We start from the raw sequence: 20,654 nt of genomic DNA, 5'->3' as shown, positions 1-20,654 counted from the left end.
TAAGCTCATTGCATGGAAATAAAAATTTAAAATAGGAAAAAATAATAAAAATATTAATCTACTGAAGATAAAAAAAAAAAAAATAGACAACGACGCCCATCTTTTTCCATCACTAAGTTTTAATAGAAATACAGAAAATTATTGTCCATGTCCTTAAATCAAACAATAAATCTTATGTCCGTGAACACAGTTGAGTTGAAGGTATAGGCAACATTATAGCCGACTTTGCGCGCACACAGTAACATGCACATTCATGGTCTGTTAAAAAAAAAGAAAAAGTACATGACGAGAAAAGTATCATCACTATAACATGTTTAGGTGATCGTATGTATATACAGCAAATATGAGAATTGTCAATATCGCGTTAACATGGTGACATGAACGACTGTTGAACGTCTACACATAGCAATCAATACATGGCTCTAAATAGGGGTCTTTTAGGTGATCTGTATATCAAGGCGATGTACAGAATTAATATTAAAAAAAAAAAAATCTGATTTCTGCTAAACGGCGCCACGCGTGTTAACAGGTTGAGTGTGGTATTGCAATCCAGCTCCATTAACTGCAATAGGGCTGAGCTGCACGACCCGTTAATAGGAGTTGTCGGTTTAGGAACAGAATAGCCATGTTTCTTTAGTCCCTTGTTTCTTCGCTGAGGAACGAGACAATGGGTCTCCCATATCAAATTGTCCCAGAAGTTGCTCCATTACCCACTACAATCCGAGCTCTGCTTTCCTTCAGAACGTGAATACCCAACCCCAGTTGCTTCTTGTCAGCATTACTCATTGAGACTTTTTGGAAATTTGAGGCCCAATGTGTACCCATGATTGTTACCGCCATATCTCATTGTGCCAAAATAATTAATACCCCTGTGCTATCCATAACCTTCCGAAAACCATTGTTTTCTTCTCTGTTTCATCTTCTGGCGCATCTTAAATCGTAGCTTGAGATTCTCCGCTACTTGGTGCCCCAATTTTAGGAGTAGGTGTTCTGTGGGGACTGGTTTTGGAAATGCACTAATTACACTTTCAACACCATAAGCCGCACAAACAAATCCCTTTAAACTTGACGAACACTGCTGACGAACGACTACGCTTGGCTCCCTAGCGCCCACCAAAGATATTGCACACCTTACAGCTGGGGTCTTTTTTGGCGTTAGCCGTAGAAAGACTCATCAGCTGATGCCCTTTGATCTCGGACAGTTGCCCCATACCCATCGGCACTGGTTCAGTGTAGATTATCTCCAATATGAGATCCTGTGCGTGCCAGTAAGTTCCCTGCTCTCCCCAGGTCAGAAAAGGGTTGTTCTGTGGGTCTAGCAATGGCAAACGGGCACTGCAGAAAGCATCGCCTTGAGACCCTCGAGGAGCCAGCACTAGGACGACATAGTGGTAGGCACTGTACATGCAGTAGAAGTCGGCAAAGTATAGGTGCGTGTTTTCATTGAAGAGATACCCGGCTGGAATCGTCGCCCTCCATCTCCCATATGGCGAGTCATGCGGTGGCAGACCGGTGTTGAATTCTGTGTTGCAACTGAAGAAGATCCCATGGAGTGTGCCACTGATTGGTGATCCATGACTTCCGCTCTGGTCTTTTAGAGCTGGAAGCATAAGGCCTCCCCACTTGTCCCTGTCCAAATGACACAAAAAGGGGAAAAAGATAAGGTTGTTAAAATATATGTCAGAGTGAGGAGACTTATAAGCCATGCATGCTCCTCTGGGAAATGAAATATGCACTCTCCACAAGGAGAAACATTACCCCTTAGCATCTGTTTTTTGTCTAGTTTTGTGTGTTTTGCGTCTTTTTTCTTTTTTTTTTTTGCACCCAATTCATCATTATATTTGCAGTAAATTTCCAAAAATAATTACCGTATATACTCCTAACTAATGGATAATCCAAACCTCACCCTTTGCTAATATGAGAGAAAAAAAGATAATTTATAAATATACAGAATTTATAAGGAGGAGGATGTGACAAAATTGACAAATACGTACGCTCCAAATAGAATTAGTGCTGCACTCCAATTTTTGTTTTTGGACTTCTGGGGTCTTTTTTGAATTTCATTTTATACAGCCTTCAGTGTGCGGTATGACCTGGCAACATGATTCTGCAGGTCAGTACGATTACAGCGATACCAGACTTGTAATCACTGCTCAACACTGAAATTGCAACACCAAGAAGGGAAGTCTGACAAGTCAGCATGAGGAGACTTATAAGCCATGCATTCTCCACAAGATGTTACCCCTTAGTCCTCAGTCGAGAGCCTCTCACCCAGTCAAATCAGATCTCATACTTTGCACTGATGAGGGGCAACACCCCCCGAAACACCGTGTCTGCAAATTGAGATTCTGATTTGACTTTTATCCTAAGTCATATTGCACGACTCGTTAAAGAGTTTATATTGACTTTTAGGATCACTGCTTCCAATAGGTGGCGCTAGAGTTCTAGTCCTCCTCTGCTCTGAAGAGACAATTTGCATATGTAACACCAAGAAGGAAAAATCTTGAAATTATGGAAATCACAGGATGAACAGACGTGTTACTGATCTGCAAATTATGAAAATATGGAAACAACATTTTCAAAATATCTTGATTAAGGGCTCTTTCACACGTCAGTGTGTCCGGTACGAGTGGTGACTGTTTCCACACGTACTGGAGACACTGACACACGCAGACCAATTCAAATCTATAGGTTTGCGCACATGTCAGTGTGTTTCCATGGACCGTGGGCAAAACAGGCTGACATGTCTGCTCTGTACCCGCTGCACAGGCCATAAAACATCCTACACTGATGACACACGGATGACATCCGTGTCTCATCCGTGTGACATGTACCGGAGCTTGAGAATCAATGAAACAGTTAGAGCTGTTACTAAGCGCCGGGTGCTGAACACTGCCTTCATCATTGTCCACTCCTGGCGCTGCAATCAGCACCAGCAGGGACCATGATGAGAGTAGTAGTCTGCTCTCGCTATCTCCAACTGTAAAAATAAGAATAAAATAAAAAATTCTTATACTCACCTCATCAAAGATGTCCCCCGCAGTAATCCATGCGACTGCTGACGCCGGGAAGTCTGACTCGCTCCAGCGAGCAGGCCCCGGAGATGCGCTCAGCGAGCAGTGTCCTGTCACTCACTGAGCTCAGTGGAGCTCCGGGCCCCGCTCGCTGCAGGAGTCATACTCCCCGACACCTCGGCATGAGCGGTCAGATGGATTACAGCGGGGGGCACTTAGGACAGATGAGTATATGGATTTTTTATTTTATTCTTATTTCTACAGCTGGAGACAGCGGGAGCAGACTACTACTCTCATCATGGTCCCCTGCTGGTGCTGATCACAGCGCAAGCAGAGGACTATTATTATTTATTATTATATCACCATTTATTCCATGGCGCTTTACATGTGGAAAAGGGGTATACATACATGAACTATTACAAAGATCTTTAACAAAACGTGACGACTGGTACAGGAGGAGCGAGGACCCTGCGCGTGAGGGCTCACAATCTACAAGGGATAGGTGAGGATAGAGTAGGTGATGGTAGAGCTGGTCGTGCAGCGGTATGGTGGAGCAATGGTTACTGCAAGTTGTAAGCTTGTCGGAAGAGGCGAGTCTTCAGGTTCCTTTTGAAGGTTTCCATGGTAGGCGAGAATCTGATGTGTTGGGGTAGTGAGTTGCAGAGTAGGGGGAACTCTTGTATGCGATTGTGGGAAGAGGAGATAAGAGGGGAGTAGAGAAGGAGATCTTGTGAGGATTGAAGGTTGTGTGCAGGTAAGTACCGGGAGACGAGGTCACAGATATATGGAGGACACAGGTTGTGGATGGCTTTCTATGCCAGGGATAGGGTTTTGAACTGGATTCCCTGGGCAACGTGGAGCCAGTGAAGGGATTGACAGAGAGGAGAGGCTGGGGAATAGCGTGAGGACAGGTGGAATAGTCGGGCAGCAGAATTTAGGATAGATTGGAGAGATGCGAGAGTGTGGAAGGGGAGGCCACAGAGCATGAGGTTGCAATAGTCGAGGCGGGAGATGAGGGCCTGCACTATTGTTTTTGCAGATTCGTGGTTGAGGAATGTGAGGATCCAGGAGATATTTTTGAGTTGGAGTCGGCAGGAAGTAGAAATGTGGTTTGAAGGAGAGATCAGAGTCCAGGGTTACCCCAAGGCAGCGAGCTTGGGGGACAGGAGAGAGTGGACAGCCATTGACGTTGATAGGTCAGGTGGGGGGGATAAATGAGATGGGGGACAGATGATGAATACTGTTTTATCCATGTTAAGTTTTAGAAATCTGTCAGAGAAGAACGATGAGATAGCGGACAGACATTGTGGGATTTTGACATACCACAGAAGAGTCCACATCATATCTTTAGTGTATTGCCGCAATGGGAGGACTTATGGATAGACGGAAAATGGGCATCGCAGGAGGACCATGGGAAAGATAGAGAAAAACTATGCGACATAAAGCCCCACACTATAAGTCAAAGTGTAAAAAGTACAAATCTTTATTGAATACATATCACCCCCTGAAGAAGGCTCGCCGAAACGCGCGTTGGGGTGGACACTCACCCTCCAGCTGGTGGCCCACCGCTTATACTCTACACTAAGGTATTGATGTACTTTGCTTAAACCGGTCCTGTATACACTGCCCCACATGGCAGTTTGTTTGGCTAATTAGCCCATTATATATCAGGAAATATACACAAACTGAGACCATGTTTTGAGCTTTTAAATGGAACTATAACTAGTTATGTTGGGTCATTCATGCTGGGGGTTTTGAGATGTCCATTTTTCCAATTTTGTAAATGATCATTTGTGCTCTAAATTCCGTAATGTAACCTAATTGATTTTTAGTGATATATAGTGTGGGGCTTTATGTCGCATAGTTTTTCTTCTTTCTTTCCCATTGTGGGATTTTGGTTAGTAGGGAGGAGATAGAAGATATTGGGTCCAGAAAGGTAGATCTGTGTGTCGTCAGCATAGAGGTGGTACTGAAAGCCATGAGACTCTATGAGTTGTCCCAGGCCAAAGGTGTAGATGGAGAAGAGCAGGGGTCTTAGGACTGAACCTTGGGGGACACCAACAGATAGGGGGCGAGATGAGAAGGTGATGTGTGAGTGGTAGACACTGAATGTCCTGTCTGTTAAGTATGAGGAGATCCAAGATAGGGTCAAGTCTTTGATGCCAAGAGATGAGAGAATCTGTAGTAAGAGGGAATGGTCCACTGTGTTGAAGGCAGATGACCGGTCTAGAAGGAGGAGGACAGAGTAGTGTCGCTTAGATTTGGCGGTTAGTAGGTCGTTGGTGACTTTAGTCAGGGCAGTTTCAGTAGAATGGTGCGGTTGGAAGCCAGATTGGAGGCGGTCAAAGAGAGAGCAGGAGGAGAGGTGGGAGGACAGTTCAGAATGGACGTGTTGTTCCAGTGGTTTTGAGGCGTAAGGGAGAAGTGATATGTGGCGATAGCTTGTCAGAGAGGATGGGTCAAGGGAGGGCTTTTTCAGGATGGGTGTGATTGAGACATGTTTGAAGCATGAGGGGAAGACACCAGTTGTTAGTGACAGGTTGAAAAGGTGGGTTAGGGTTGGGATGAAGACTATAGTACGGTTAGGTATGAGGTAGGATGGGATAGGGTCAAGTTCACAGGTGGTGAGGTGTGACTTGGGGAGTAAGGAGGAAAGCTTATCTTCCGTAATGGCGGAGAAGCTGGTTTTGGAGGAGGAGGATTGAGTAGATATGAGAAGGGGCTGTGGGGTCTTTAGGCAAAAGCTTTGTCTGATGGTATCAATCTTCTGCTTGAAGAATGAGGTAAAGTCCTCAGCTGAGAGGAGAGGGAGGAGACGCTGGGTTACGGAGGAGAGAATTGAACGTGTTCAATAGCTGTTTAGGGTTGTGTGACAGGGAGGATATGAGAGATGAGAAGTAGGTTTGTTTTGCTGGTAAGGATGAAGACTGTGGTAAGGTTGGGGATGAGATGGGATGGGATTGGCTCAAGTTCACAGGTGGTGAGGTGTGATTTGATGAGGACAGCGTTCAGCACCCGGCGCTTGGAAACAGCACTAACTGTACACTGATTCCCAGGCTCCGGTACGTGTGCTCCTGATGAAGCACACGTGTGCCACACAGGTGCTCACGGACACAGATATCACTACAGATGGACAGCCGAGCGCCGCAGATAGGGACTTCTGGCTGGCGGCCGCCGCCACCGATAACAGCTGATCGGCGGGGGTCCAGCACGCAGTACCCCTGCCGATCATACATTGATGCCCTATCCTACGGCTAGAGCATCATTGTAAAAGTAGTGGACAACATCTTTAATGATTGTCTGAGGAATGTTCTGCCATGCTGAATGCACTTGGGCAAATCATCAAGATCCGCTGCTGGCTGCTCCTGTGTAATTGCCGACCAATGACATCCTGGATGTGCGCAGAGGGAAGCTAGTCTAGAGACTAGGCCATGGTAGCATGTTAAGGCTATGTACACAGATTTTTTTAGTTGTTTTTTTTTTAAGTGGAATCTCTCCCAAAATCCCTCCCCAAAACTGTTTCAAGAACTCTTCGAAGAGTTTTCAAATTAATTCCACTTTCGCTATTCCTATAAGGGGTTGTTTTGGCTTTTTTTTTTTAGCTTTTTTTTTCAGCTTTTTTTTTCTGAAGAAAGGTTTGAAAAATGCCTGATGGGGGAAAAAAGTGAATCACAAATTCATCACTGCCTTTGTGCCTGTTTTTTGTCTATTTTTTTGTGTTTTTTATTTTATCCCAATTCATTATTCTATTTGCACCTTTTTGGAGTCTATTTTATATGTGCTTGCCTATTTTGTTTTTTTTTGTTTTGTTTTGTTTTCCGCTTTGTGGGCGAAGTGTAACAATTCTAGATGTTTTCACCTGATTTAATCAAGTGCGACATTTTAAAAAGTCACAAAATTTGGAGCGACCCCACCCCCAGTGTATTTTTGAGTACACGAGTATTTTGGTGCAATCTTTGAGACATTTTTACAAAACGTGCAATTTTTGGCACCAAAATGTGGAAGAAAAACACAGTTCAAGGCAGACCATTTTTGACTTTGCGCCAAATTCATGAATTGCATGCGCCATTTGGCACCGAATACTAATACCACAATAAGTGGCTTTAAAAAAATGCAAATGGTGATTCAGGGCCTGCTGTCAATTTTTTAGGAAGATCCCAAAGGAATCCTCTCCAAACTAGGCACTGGCCAATCAAAAGGCTGCAAAAAAAGTGCTTAAAGAAAAATCTTCCAAAACTCTTCAAAACGCGTTCAGGAAAAGAAAAACTCCAAAAACACCCCAAGCCTGTGAGTTATTGAAAGCCTCAAAACACTCAGTGCCTCTGGCCATGCAGGCAGCTTACAGTAGGAATAGAAACATGTGGCCTGGCGTTGTCGTGTTTTAGAACAGCTCGTGGGACACTTTGAAGATATGGCCTACAGCATCTCGGGACTGGTTTCTCATCGAGCACATCTGGGAGGTCATTGGTCGATAACTGCAAAAGGAGCTGCCAGAAGTGGATCTTGATGATTTGCCCAAGTGCATTTAGCGCGGCACAACATTCCTCAGACAATCATTAATAACCTCATTGATAGCAGAGAAGACATGTAAGTGTTCTGGATTTGTGCACTTGGCTCTCATACTCAATAAATTGAGATGTTTTGAATATGTTTCCATATTTTCATCATTTGCAGATCAGAAATATGTCTATCCATCCTGTGATTTTCCATAATTCCACAACTTTTCCTTCTTGGTGTAATTTCATTGTTGAGGAGTGTAGTTTGTCTTTAATATTTTAGTTCTTTAAAAAAAATTGAAATTTATTTAAAAAAAAAATAAATAAATTAGTGTTGCTATTTTCAGATATCCAAAAATTTTAGTTTTTTTGATGAAGGTGTAAAAACTCTTACATTTTTCATGGCAATTGTTGTATTTATTGCTACTATTTTTGATCAATTTTTTATTGCATTCTTTTGGGGGGGATGGTTACAAAAAAAAAAACACCCAGTTTCAGTCGTTTTTTTATTTTTTAAAGCTTCTATATCGTAAAGGCTTATTGATTTTAGATTTTCTAGGTCTGAGAATTATAGTGCAGCAAAATCAAATATGTCTTTTTTCACATTGGGAAAAAGGGGGTGATTTTAGTTTTTACATCTTAATTCAATATCTTTAAAATCCTTTTTTTCCCACATTTCAGTCCCTATAGGGAACTTGAACTTCCTATGGTAAAAATAACTATCTCCTTTCATCCCTAATCTCAAGCGTCAGTACAGCTTCATTCCTGCACAGCATTCCCCTTTTGTAGACATGACAGATCTTTCCTCCTTTGTACACATGTAGAGGAAGGAGAGTGTGATCCCCCTCTTTTCCTGCAGCGTCTGCTGCAGGTTGTCTAATTTTTTATTTTTTTTATATTGAAGCAAAACCTGTGTGATTCATGTCTTCTCCCTGCTGACTGCCTTGTGTGCTTTGCTGTCTATCCTCACTTTGATACAATGTAGCATTTATTATCTGCAATCTCTAGAAACTTGGGTGCTTTCCCTCCTTTCCACACTCTGATCAATGTTCAGACTCCTACGCCATCCTCTACCACTGACACTTATTACACGGAGAGATGATCATGGGAGAGAATGAGAGCTCTCACAAGCAGCAGGGCAGCCAGCTATGTAAAGGAGCTGCACAGGCTCTACAACAACAACAATGGCAGACATACCGGACATGCTGGAAATATTCTGCCGTTTGATTCCGGTAGAAGACCTGGAATGACAACATACGTCCCGCGATCCCTTCAGATTTCTCTTGTAATTGTTTCACCTGCTCCATGGCATAATCTATAATGAAGACATAAAGGTCACATGTATCAGATCATATTAATGCTTCGTCCCATTCTGCGGTTTATTTTTTTTAAAAGAAAAAAAAATGTAATCTTCGCTGTCTGATTTTTTTTTTTCCCGGACCCGTAAACTTTCATTATTAATTCTGATCTGACATTTGGATCAAAATCAGGCATGACCCCTTGATTCTGCGCGGAAAAGATCACGGACTGGAAAACTGTCCCATTCACTATCATAGGTACGAGTGCTAAAACACGATAGTACTCTACACAAAAACTGGAAGTCTGAATGAGCTCTTACTGCCAGATTTCCCCAGAAACACCCCCCCCCAAAAAAAGGAAACAATTGATCAAAACATATAAAAATAGTACCAATACACACAACAACTCGCCGTGCAAAACCTAAGACTTTTTACAACTCCAATCGATGGAAAACAAAACAAAAAGTTACAGATCCCAGAAAATAGTGACACTTCTTTTTTTTTTATTAAATTCTGAATTAAAAAAAAACCTAAAATATTAAAGAAAAAGTGGCAGCTCTCTGTGTACACTGTGCATAGGCAGAAAGCTGCCAATCAGTGGTGGAGGCGGGGATATACAGAGCTCATGAATATGGAGGACTACATGGCAGCAGGTTTATTAGTCCTCTAGTCATAATCTCCTGCTGATAAAACTACAGCAAGCAGCCCCAGTAAGTGACACATTGCTGCAATCAGGGTCTCTGTCTCTACATTATGCTGCTCTCAGCTTAGGTGGCAAAAACCCGGTGACCGATTCCCTTTAATCAGCCCAAAATAGGTTTAAAGGGTTGTTCCCAAAAATATGAAGTTTTCCCCCTATCCAAGAGATAGAGGATAAATTTCTGATTGCAGTGGTCTGACCGCTGGGACCCCCAGGAATACCGAGATTGGGTTTCTGTAACCCTGAGGAAGGGGCCTATCAATCCCGTCCAGAACGGAGCAGAAGTGCGCATGCCTCCACTTTACACAATGTCTATGTGACCGAAGGAACTAGCTGAGTGCTGCACTCCGCAGTCCAATAGACCAGGAATGGCGCGGAGGCCACGCATGCAGTAAAAGCTGCAGTTCTCTTGACCGCTGCAGCAGCTTTTTTCCTTTAACCCCAAATTTCTTGCAAATATAACTGATTTCCTATTTTTCTGACTGACCTGCCACCCCTAACCACATATATATCCATCAGATGATTAATTCCTCACCTCCTGTACAGAAGCGAAGTGTCTCGCTCCAGCCGGACACGGTGTATTCCCCGTCACTGCGCTTCATCGCTGTCTGTACAGCCAGGGTATACTCCGTGCGGGGGCTCAGGAACCAGTGTCCTCGCACGGTCATGGGCAGCACCACAGCTTTTGCCACCAGTTTTGTTGGCACATCCTTTGAGAAGGGCGATAGAAGGACAGGTTTAGTTATTCACATTAACAGACTTGGAATATGGGCTTAGGGAGGTCAATGACTGGAACAGGCGGCCACGAGAGGTGGCGAGTTCTCCTTCAATGGACGTCTTCATACAGAGGCTGGACAGACATCAGTCTGAGATGGTTTAGTGAATCCTGCATTGAGCAGGGGGTTGGACACGATGACCCTGGAGGTCCCTTCCAACTCTTAACATTCTATGATTCCATGATTCTACGGCGTGGCTTACCCGGTGCTTGAACTTGTTCTCCTTCTGCCCTCCAGTCTTATTGAGGTCTATGAAGTAGTGGGTGACCCGCCTGGCATCATAGGGTGGCATCTCCCAGGAGACACGGAATGAGTCGCAGCTTATGTCGCTGATCTGAATCCCATGTGGTGCAGTGAGAGGGGGCTCCATGACTGACCTGTACAGGAGGAGGTAACTTTAGGAAAGGGGTTTCTACAAGTGTGACCTTCACAGACTTAACCTAGAAGCTCCAGAGCCTCAATGATGGTGTTTTTTTGGGGGGCCCCTTCCAGTACTGAGGCCTGGGTGACTGCCACCTCTATCCTCCCTATAGCTATGCCCCTGGTAACCATAATTTAAAGGAGTGTTCCTAAAAGCTCACTTCCAATTTGGGAGGCAAACGGTGCTGACCAGGACTGCAATGGACCAGGCAACTGTTAGGTGGATTCATAACTGGCTTAGTGATCGGACTCAAAGGGTGGTTGTAAATGGCTTCACATCCAGCTGGATGAATGTCTCAAGTGGGGTACCACAGGGCTCCGTCCTGGGACCTATATTGTTCAACATCTTTATCAATGATTTAGATGAAGGAATTGAGGGTAAACTGATTAAATTTGCTGATGACACAAAGCTAGGAGGGATAGCTAATACTAGAGAAGAGAGAGAGAGGATTCAAAAAGACCTAAATAAACTGGAGCAGTGGGCAGCAACCAACAGAATGGTTTTTAACAGGGAAAAATGCAAAGTACTACATCTGGGCAATAAAAATGAAAAAAGCATATACAGAATGGGAGGAATAGAGCTAAGCAACAGTACATGTGAAAAAGACTTAGGTATACTAATAGATCATAGACTGAACATGAGTCAACAGTGTGATGCAGCAGCAAAAAAGGCAAATACAATTCTGGGATGTATTAACAGAAGCATACAGTCTAGATCACGTGAAGTCATTATCGGTCTTTACTCCTCTTTGGTCAGACCTCATCTGGAATACTGTGTACAGTTTTGGGCACCACATTTTAAAAAAGACATCGACAAACTGGAGCAAGTTCAGAGAAGAGCGACCAGAATGGTGACTGGTCTGCAAACTATGTCCTATGAGGAACGGTTGCAGGATTTGTGAATGTTTAGCTTGCAAAAAAGAAGACTGAGAGGAGACTTAATAGCTGTCTACAAATATGTCAAGGGCTGTCACATTGTAGAAGGATCATCTTTATTCTCATTTGCACAAGGAAAGACTAGAAGCAATGGGATGAAACTAAATGGGAGGAGACACAGATTAGATATTAGAAAAAACTTTTTGACAGTTAGGGTGATTAATGAGTGGAACAGGCTGCCACGAGAGGTGGTGAGTTCCCCTTCAATGGACGTCTTCAAACAGAGGCTGGACAGACATCTGTCTGAGATGATCTAGTAAATCCTGCTTTGAGCAGGGGGTTGGACCAGATGACCCAGGAGGTCCCCTCCAACTCTACTATTATATGATTATATGATTATATATGATGACGTCACATCTACAGATACCTACTGAGATGTGCAACTTTAACAATCATTAGGGTAGACCATCAATATACAGTGAAATTGTACCCAAAGATGAGCCAGACTTGTGCAAGTCCTCAATTCTCTTCCTAATATCTTGGCTGATTTCTTGAGACTTTCCCATGATGCTACACAAAGAAGCAGTGTGTTTCAGGTGTGCATTAAAATACATACAAAGGTGTGTCTCTAATTAACTCAGATGTTGCCAAAAAAATCAGAAGGTTCCAAACACATGACATCATAATATGGGCAGTCCAGAATTGTTTAAAGGCATAGTAATCTTAGTGTATGTAAACTTTTGACTTTACAGTGATAAAAATTCCTTAAAACATTCTCTCTCTCTCATTATTCTGCCATTTGTCAAATATTAAAAATTATGGTAATCCTAATTGACCTAAAACAGGAAAGGTTTATTCTGATTTCATGTCAGATATTGAGAAAAACATGAATTTGTGTCTTTTTATATAGAGTATGTAAACTTCTGGTTTCAACTGTAAGATCGTGAGGGGCCTGACATCCCCATGATCTGCTGACTTTCAATGTTTACCAGGCACAGCGCCACACCTTCAGTAGTGGCTGGGTGTGGTATTGCAGTATATTGTTGCTCAGGCCCATTCAAGTGAATGGGACTGAGCTTCAGCATCGGGAACATCCATTATCCTTCATTCTTCTGATTTCCACCAGACTGGTAATAATGGCCTAGAAGGAAAAATATGGACACCTGAGACGCCTTTATGGCTCCTTAACCTTCAATATCTCAGACTTTGTTAGACATAAAATCTTCAGCAACCAAAGATCTTTCCATGTCATAAGCAGGGACAGGGCGGCCAAGGTAGAGCCCCCTGATATAAGGACCCAATGAAACAATTTCTCAGGTTCTTTGAGTGTTGTATAAAAGATGGTGGAATATAACAGACGGGGATAAATGTGACAGCAGGTCCTGTGTCCATGTCTGACGGACGTCTTTATAGAGGGACATCAAGTAAGGTAAATTCACCGCACACTCTAATGATGAGTGTAAGTTCTTTTTATTTCCAAATTCAAGTGCAGGTAGACAATAAGCTCGGAATAAGCATAAAGTGCAAGTTATAGATGCCTGCACTTCTCCTGGACTACTGTGTGTGTACACCAATTCTCTTCTACTTTATAGAGGGATAGTCCTTGTTTCTTTTTTTTTTTCTTAAGAGGGTTGTTCAGGATTAGAAAAATATGGCTGCCTTCTTAAAAAAAAGAATAAAAAAAAAACAGCGCCACTCTTGTTTACAGGTTGTGTGTGATAGATAATAGATATATATGAGATAGATAAATAGATAATAGATAGACATAGACAGATTATAATGAGGGCAATCTGGGCTACCGCCCGGGGCCCGAGGCTCGTGGGGGGCCATGGCCAGATTGCCATCATTATAATACGTGCGGCGCCAATGTGGCACACACCGGCAGGCAGAGGCACTGCGCAGGGCCGCTGCTTCTTCTTCGGCCGGGCCAGCACTGCACCTGTTAACTTCCCTGTGTGCTGGCCCAGCCTCTTCGCGGCCGTGTCTGCTAGCATGATGTCACGCAGTATGCGCCCTGCACTGCTGCACCGGAGAGGAGCTGGACGACTGGAGCCGAGCCAGGGGATGGTGAGTGAGTGTGTGTGTCTGTCTGTGTGTGCAGATATCATTGTGTGATGTCTGTTTATATGTATATTTGTGTTTCAAATGTGTTTATGCGTGTATGTATATGTTTTTGTGTGTGTGTGCGTGACTGCGTGCGGCCTCCCGTTGTATCTGGGGGGCGCCGTGCGGCCTCCCGCTGTGCATGGATGGCACCGTGCGGCCCCCTGCTGTGTATGGATGGCGCCGTGAGGCCCCCTGCTGTGTATGGATGGCGCCGTTTGGCCCCCTGCTTGTCTAAATGGCTATGTGTGGCCCCCTGCTGTGTATAGATGGCGCCGTGCGGCCCCCTGCTGTGTATAGATGGTGCCGTACGGCCCCCTGTTGTGTATAGATGGCGCCGTTTTGCCTCCTGCTGTGTATAGATGGCGCCGTGCGGCCCCTGCTGTGTATAGATGGCTACGTGGGGCCTCCCGCTGTGTATAGATGGCTATGTGCGGCCTCCCACTGTGTATAGATGGCTACGTGCGGCCTCCCACTGTGTATAGATGGCTACGTTCGGCCTCCCGCTGTATATAGATGGCTACGTTCGGCCTCCCGCTGTGTATAGATGGCTACGTGCCGCCTCCTGCTGTGTATAGATGGCTATGTGCGGCCTCCTGCTGGGTATAGATGGCTATGTGCAGCCTCTCGCTGTGTATAGATGGCTGCGTGCGGCTCCCTGCTGTGAATAGATGGGTACGTGTGGCCTCCGGCTGTGTATAGATGGCTACGTGCGGCCTTCCGCTGTGTATAGATGGCTACGTGTGGCTCCCTGCTGTGTATAGATGGCTACGTGCGGCTCCCTGCTGTGTATAGATGGCTACGTGCGGCTTCCTGCTGTGTATAGATGGCTACATGCGGCCTCCTGCTGTGTATGGATGGCGCCGTGCGCCCCCCTGCTGTGTATGGATGGTGCCGTGAGGCCCCCTGCTGTGTATAGATGGCGCCGTGAGGATCACTGCTGTGTATAAATTGCACCGTGCGGCCCCCTGCTGTATCTGTGGGGCGCCGTGCTGCCTCCCGCTGTGTATAGATGGCGTCGTGTGGCCCACTGCTCTGTATAGATGGTGCCGTGCGGCCCCCTGATGTATCTGGTGGGCGCCGTTCAGCCCCCTGCTGTGTATAGATGGCACCGTGTGGCCTCCCGCGGTGTATAGATAGCTACATGCGGCCCCCTGCTGTGTGTAGATGGCGCTGTGTGGCCTCCTGCTGAGTATAGATGGCGCCGTGCGGCCCCCTGCTGTGTATAGATGGCGCCGTGCGGCCCCCTGCTGTGTATAGATGGCTACGTGCGGCCTCATGCTGTGTATAGATGGCTACGTGCTGCCTCATGCTGTGTATAGATGGCTACGTGCTACCTCATGCTGTGTATAGATGGCACCGTGTGGCCTCCCGCGGTGTATAGATAGCTACATGCGGCCCCCTGCTGTGTGTAGATGGCGCTGTGTGGCCTCCTGCTGAGTATAGATGGCGCCGTGCGGCCCCCTGCTGTGTATAGATGGCGCCGTGCGGCCCCCTGCTGTGTATAGATGGCTACGTGCGGCCTCATGCTGTGTATAGATGGCTACGTGCTGCCTCATGCTGTGTATAGATGGCTACGTGCTACCTCATGCTGTGTATAGATGGCGCCGTGTTGCCTCATGCTGTGTAAAGATGGCGCCGTGTTGCCTCGTGCTTTGTATAGATGGCACCGTGCGGCCCCCTGCTGTGTATAGATGGTGCCGTGTGGGCTCCTGCTGTGTATAGATGGCTACGCGCGGTCTCCTGCTGTGTATAGATGGCGCCGTGCGGCCCCCTGCTGTGTATAGATGGCGCCATGCGGCCTCCTGCTGTGTATAGATGGCTACGCGCGGCCCCCTGCTGTGTATGGATGGCAACGTGCGGCCCCCTGCTGTGTATAGATGGCGCCGTTCAGCCCCCTGCTGTGTATAAATGGCACCGTGCGGCCTCCCGCTGTGTATAGATGGCTACGTGCGGCCCCCCGCTGTGTGTAGATGGCGCCGTGTGGCCCCCTGCTGTGTATAGATGGCTACGTGCTGCCTCACGCTGTGTATAGATGGCTACGTGCTGCCTCATGCTGTATATAGATGGCGCCATGTTGCCTCCTGCTGTGTATAGATGGCGCCATGTTGCCTCGTGCTGTGTATAGATGGCGCCGTGCGGCCTCCTGCTGTGTATAGATGGCGCCGTGCGGCCTCCTGCTGTGTAAAGATGGCTACGCGTGGCCTCCTGCTGTGTATAGATGGCACTGTGCGGCCTCCTGCTGTGTATAGATGGTGCCGTTTTGTCTGCTGCTGTGTATAGATGGCGCTGTGCGGCCTCCTGCTGTGTATAGATGGCGCCGCTTTGCCTCCCGCTGTGTACAGATGGCTACGTGCGGCCTCCCACTGTGTATAAATGGCTACGTGCAGCCTCCCACTGTGTATAGATGGCTACGTGCGGCCTCCTGCTGTGTATAGATGGCTACGTGCGGCCTCCTGCTGTGTATAGATGGCTACGTGCGGCCTCCTGCTGTGTATAGATGGCTACGTGCGGCCTCCTGCTGTGTATAGATGGCTACGTGCGGCCTCCTGCTGTGTATAGATGGCTACGTGCGGCCTCTCGCTGTGTATAGATGGCTGCATGCAGCTCCCTGCTGTGTATAGATGGGTACGTGTGGCCTCCGGCTGCGTATAGATGGCTACGTGCGGCCTCCCGCTGTGCATAGATGGCTACATGCGGCCTCCCGCTGTGTATAGATGGCTACGTGCGGCCTCCCGCTGTGTATAGATGGCTAAGTGCGGCCTCCTGCTGTGTATAGATGGTGCTGTGCGGCCTCCCGCTGTGTATAGATGGCACTGTGCGCCATCCCGCTGTGTATAGATGGCTACGTGCGGCCTCCCGCTGTGTATAGATGGCTACGTGCGGCCTCCCGCTGTGTATAGATGGCTACGTGCGGCCTCCCGCTGTGTATAGATGGCTACGTGCAGCCTCCCGCTGTGTATAGAATGGCTATGTGTGGCCTCCCGCTGTGTATAGATGGCTCCGTGCGGCCTCCCGCTGTGTATAGATGGCACCGTGTGGCCTCTCGCTGTGTATAGATGGCTACGTGCGGCCTCCCGCTGTGTATAGATGGCGCCGTGCGGCCTCCTGCTGTGTATAGATGGCTACTAGTGTTGAGTGAGTATGTTCTATTAACCCTTTCGCCGAGTATGCTTGGGCCGAGCTCCAAGTATTTATAGCTGCTCGGTGATATGGTTGAATCGCTCCCGTGTGCATGATTTGCAACTGTTTGACAGTTTTATTACATGTGAGGAATGTCTATTTCTTACACATTCCTCACATGTAATAAAGCTGTCAAACAGTTGCAAATCATGCACACAGGAGCGATTCAACCATATCACCGAGCAGCTATAAATACTCGGAGCTCGGCCAGAGCATACTCGGACAGAACATACTCGCTCAACACTAATGGCTACGTGTGGCCTCCTGCTGTGTATAGATGGCTATGTGCGGCCTCCCGCTGTATATAGATGGCTACGTGCGGCCTCTCGCTGTGTATAGATGGCTACGTGCGGCCTACTGCTTTGTATAGGAGGATTGTGGCAGCTCATATTGTGTGTAGGGTCTCATACTGTATATAGGGGATGTCAGCATACTTAATTGTGCTCAATATTATGTCATACAATTAATGTAAAAAAATTATTATAATTAATATATTAATAGTGCCACATTAATTTCACGTGAACTATCACATGATCTATCAAAGGGGATCATGTGACATGTCACGTGATACATCAGGGGTGTGTGTGTGTGGGGGGGCCCACGCCTTCTAAACTGCCCGGGGCCCTTGCTACTCTTAATCCACCCCTGTAAGATAGATAATAAATAGATAATATATGGATAGATAGATGATAGATGGATAAATAGATATGTGATATATATAATTGGACAGAGACAAATTATATCTAAAAGCTATAGGTTGCAATAGATATGTATTATTCCATAGAATAGTTGTAAATTGAACTGTGTTTTTTTTCTAGTTTTATTTGGGGTAATAATAAGTTTAATAATAATTTTTATTTCTATAGCGCCAACATATTCCGCAGCACTTTACATTTTAGAATTGTAGACATTTTTTTTTTACATATAGGTGTTTTATTATGGTGAGAGAATAATGGATTAATAGATAATTATACGTCTAATATCTATTTATCTCTCTCTATCTCATATCTATCTATCCAAATCGATTTAATATTCATCTAATTATCTTCTAAATATCTATTTGATATCTATTTGTCCATTACAGCCTAATATCTACCTGTTTATTCATCCAGCTTCTCTCCAGACTAAAATGTCTATCTGCTAAAAATTCATGTCAAAGATAGAAATAAATCGCAATACCACTTCTTACCACAAGATGGAGCTGAGCGGTGAGCACATTCTGTTGTGCACTTTGTAGACTATTCTATGGTACAATACATATAGGCCCCGAATCATCATTTGCTGGTTTTTTTTTGGAGGGGGGGGGTTAAGTGATTTTTCTTTTTTCTGTCTTGAGGATTGTGGCTGACATTTATTAAGCCAAATTCAACATAATGGCGCACACGGTTCATGAATTTGGCGTAAAGTTTAAAAAAAGGTGGTTTCTTACCTGCCATTACCTGTTTTCGCACCTTTTCAAGCAAAAGTTGCATCTTTCACAAAAATATAGAAAAAGATGCTACTTTTTTTTGGGAAACCTACAAAAAACTACACCAAGGAGAGGGGCGGCTGGAGTAGAGTTGTGTTGAATTTTGCAACCTTTTAAAAAGTCGCCATTGATGAATCAGCTGAAAACAAGAGGAAACTTTAAACTTTGACCACAAAGCAAAACAATAAACCCCAATAATGGGAGCACATATAAAGTAGATTAAAAAAAGGCACAAACCGAATAATGAATTTGGTGCAAATTAAAAAAAAAAAGGCGCAAAACACACAAACTATAGAAAAAACAGGCGCAAAGGCAATGATGAATCTGGGCCGTAATGTCCATTATTCCACTTATGTAAATGGAGGCTGGGTCAGAATAAAAGGTAACCTGACATTGGGGATATTACTACCCCTGTTCTGGCATTTGACGCCTGGTTACAACAGCCGCACGGTCTGTAGGAGGGTGTTATACATTAATCGCTCTATCTCTGCTTAAAAGCCACCCACACGGGAAAAATATTCACAACTGGCCTAGATTTTTCCTTACGGGCCACCATTTTTCCAGCCTGTGCCCCCTAAAAAACTGGGATACAGATGCATTGTGGCCGCTCTTGTATCCCATCCATCCAAGGGGCTCCCAAAGTAAATTATTGCAATTTCCTTAGGGCAGAATGGATAAAATCCTCCCTCTCCTAACTATTATCCCCTAGTACAAGATTATATCCCTGGGGACCTGCTCAACTTAACTCCGAGACGACTCAGAACCTGGGAATGAGCTCATTGAGCAGTGCGTCACAGGCTGTGCAGAAAAAAAATCACATGCTGTGCAGAGCATCGCACATACTGCAGATCATCATTATCTTATGTAATACCTGCAGAGCATTGCACAGCTTCTCCCCACCAAGTCAGATTTTAAAGATACAGAATAGTCACGGGAAATTCTAAATGCACCCGTGTCGCAGAGCATTGCACAATTGTCAGGTAAGATGCAGAGCATTGCAACGTTAAAGAATCCTAAAACAGGTTGTCATGACGGTGCAGATGGCAGAAAAGGAGCTAATTAAGCTCTACACCAGGACAATACAAGGCATGCAAAGAATCGGCAGTCCCCTCGTAGAGCAAGTCTCCCCTTTCCCCCTGCAGAGCATTGCACAAGTATAAAAAGTTCAGATGCAAGGTGCGGCGATCAGGGAACGATGGGCATTGCGCAAGATGTAAAGATTTGGCAGGTGCAGATGTGACATACCTTGTAAATGTGCAGGTACCTCGCTGAAGAATGAGAGTGCGAAGGAATGAGAGGAAGGAAAAAGGGGCGAGGAAGAGAGAGAGCAGGAAAATAGTGAGTAGGAGGGTAACAGCAAAGACAGAGAGAGAGAGAGCGAGAGCGGTGGAGAATGAGGGAGGTGAGAGATAGAGAGGGGAGGCGAGACCGAGAGAGAGCGGAATCAATGAGATGCATCGAATAATAATAATAAAAGTATGAGAGTTCTAGAACCCACAGGTACTGACCAAGAGCGCCAACCGAGCACCAACCTGGCACCGCAGCCACTAAGGGGTTACACAGCCGTGTTGTGACGCAAGTCGCACATGGCACAAGCCTATTATTAAGAGGGGGTGAGCCATCCGGCAGGTTGTGGGTTAAGAGAACCGACAGCGTGGACCCACCATCACATGCTGACGAGCGTCACTGGCACTGTGCCCATCTGAAAGGGAATAATTAATCTCATCAATGCTGCCAGTAACGAGAGGCCAATTCTTATCTGTACCCAGATCCAGCAGCCAAAATCGTCGTGAATTACCAGATGGACGGCCTAAAATCAGAACCCGAAGGAAAAAGGAGGTGACCCCCGGGGCTCATGTTGTTGCTTAAACAAAACTTCCATATTTTTTTTTTTTTCCCAATGTTACAGGAAAATTCCTTTAATCCGGCATCTGATAGTCCAAGAAACAGAATTGAGAGATAAAATTAGCAGTGAATGAAAAGGCAAGTATCTCAGACGGATTTAAGAAGAACAACAAATAAAAAGGGGAGAAGCGGGAATAAAATAAGAGCAAAAAACTGTTCACTTATGACCTGGTGACAGATGCTATTTAAATGGCCCTTTGGGGTTGCCATACTGAGAAAAATTTTAAAAAAAACCATTACGCTACAACATTGGGCAGAAACGGAAGAGAGCTCATCGCCTAATAGAGATATAGGATATTGTGAACAGAGTCCTTGGTTTCCAAGTAATCAGTCCAGTAGAAAATCTGTGGTGAAACAGCCCGATTCAGGGTTTCGCCCTACAAGTGATGGCTTCTTCCGGGGCTTCAGCCTGCCT

General features: G+C 45.5%; 1 protein-coding gene across 2 annotated transcripts; it reads right to left on the bottom strand.

Moving 5' to 3' along the window:
• Positions 1 to 100: 100 nt before the first annotated feature.
• On the bottom strand, positions 101 to 19,978 carry PHYHIP (phytanoyl-CoA 2-hydroxylase interacting protein). 2 transcript variants are annotated; one of them, XM_073654046.1, is made up of 5 exons: positions 19,843 to 19,978; positions 10,487 to 10,661; positions 10,044 to 10,218; positions 8,708 to 8,825; positions 101 to 1,629 (listed from the first exon to the last, which is right to left on the bottom strand). In XM_073654046.1, exons 2-5 carry the CDS (start codon positions 10,652 to 10,654, stop codon positions 1,104 to 1,106), a joined length of 987 nt encoding a protein of 328 aa, XP_073510147.1. In that variant the 5' UTR covers positions 10,655 to 10,661; positions 19,843 to 19,978; the 3' UTR covers positions 101 to 1,103. The 2 variants fall into 2 exon arrangements, with proteins under 2 accessions (XP_073510147.1, XP_073510146.1); XM_073654045.1 differs by lacking the exon at positions 19,843 to 19,978 and adding an exon at positions 19,580 to 19,732.
• Positions 19,979 to 20,654: the final 676 nt, after the last annotated feature.

This window comes from Phyllobates terribilis, unplaced genomic scaffold (assembly GCF_046119375.1).
Source record: "Phyllobates terribilis strain yellow unplaced genomic scaffold, ASM4611937v1 Scaffold_11__3_contigs__length_659146591, whole genome shotgun sequence".
In the NCBI taxonomy this organism is placed as follows: Eukaryota; Metazoa; Chordata; class Amphibia; order Anura; family Dendrobatidae; genus Phyllobates; species Phyllobates terribilis.
This window is presented reverse-complemented; position numbering and strand designations above follow the sequence as displayed.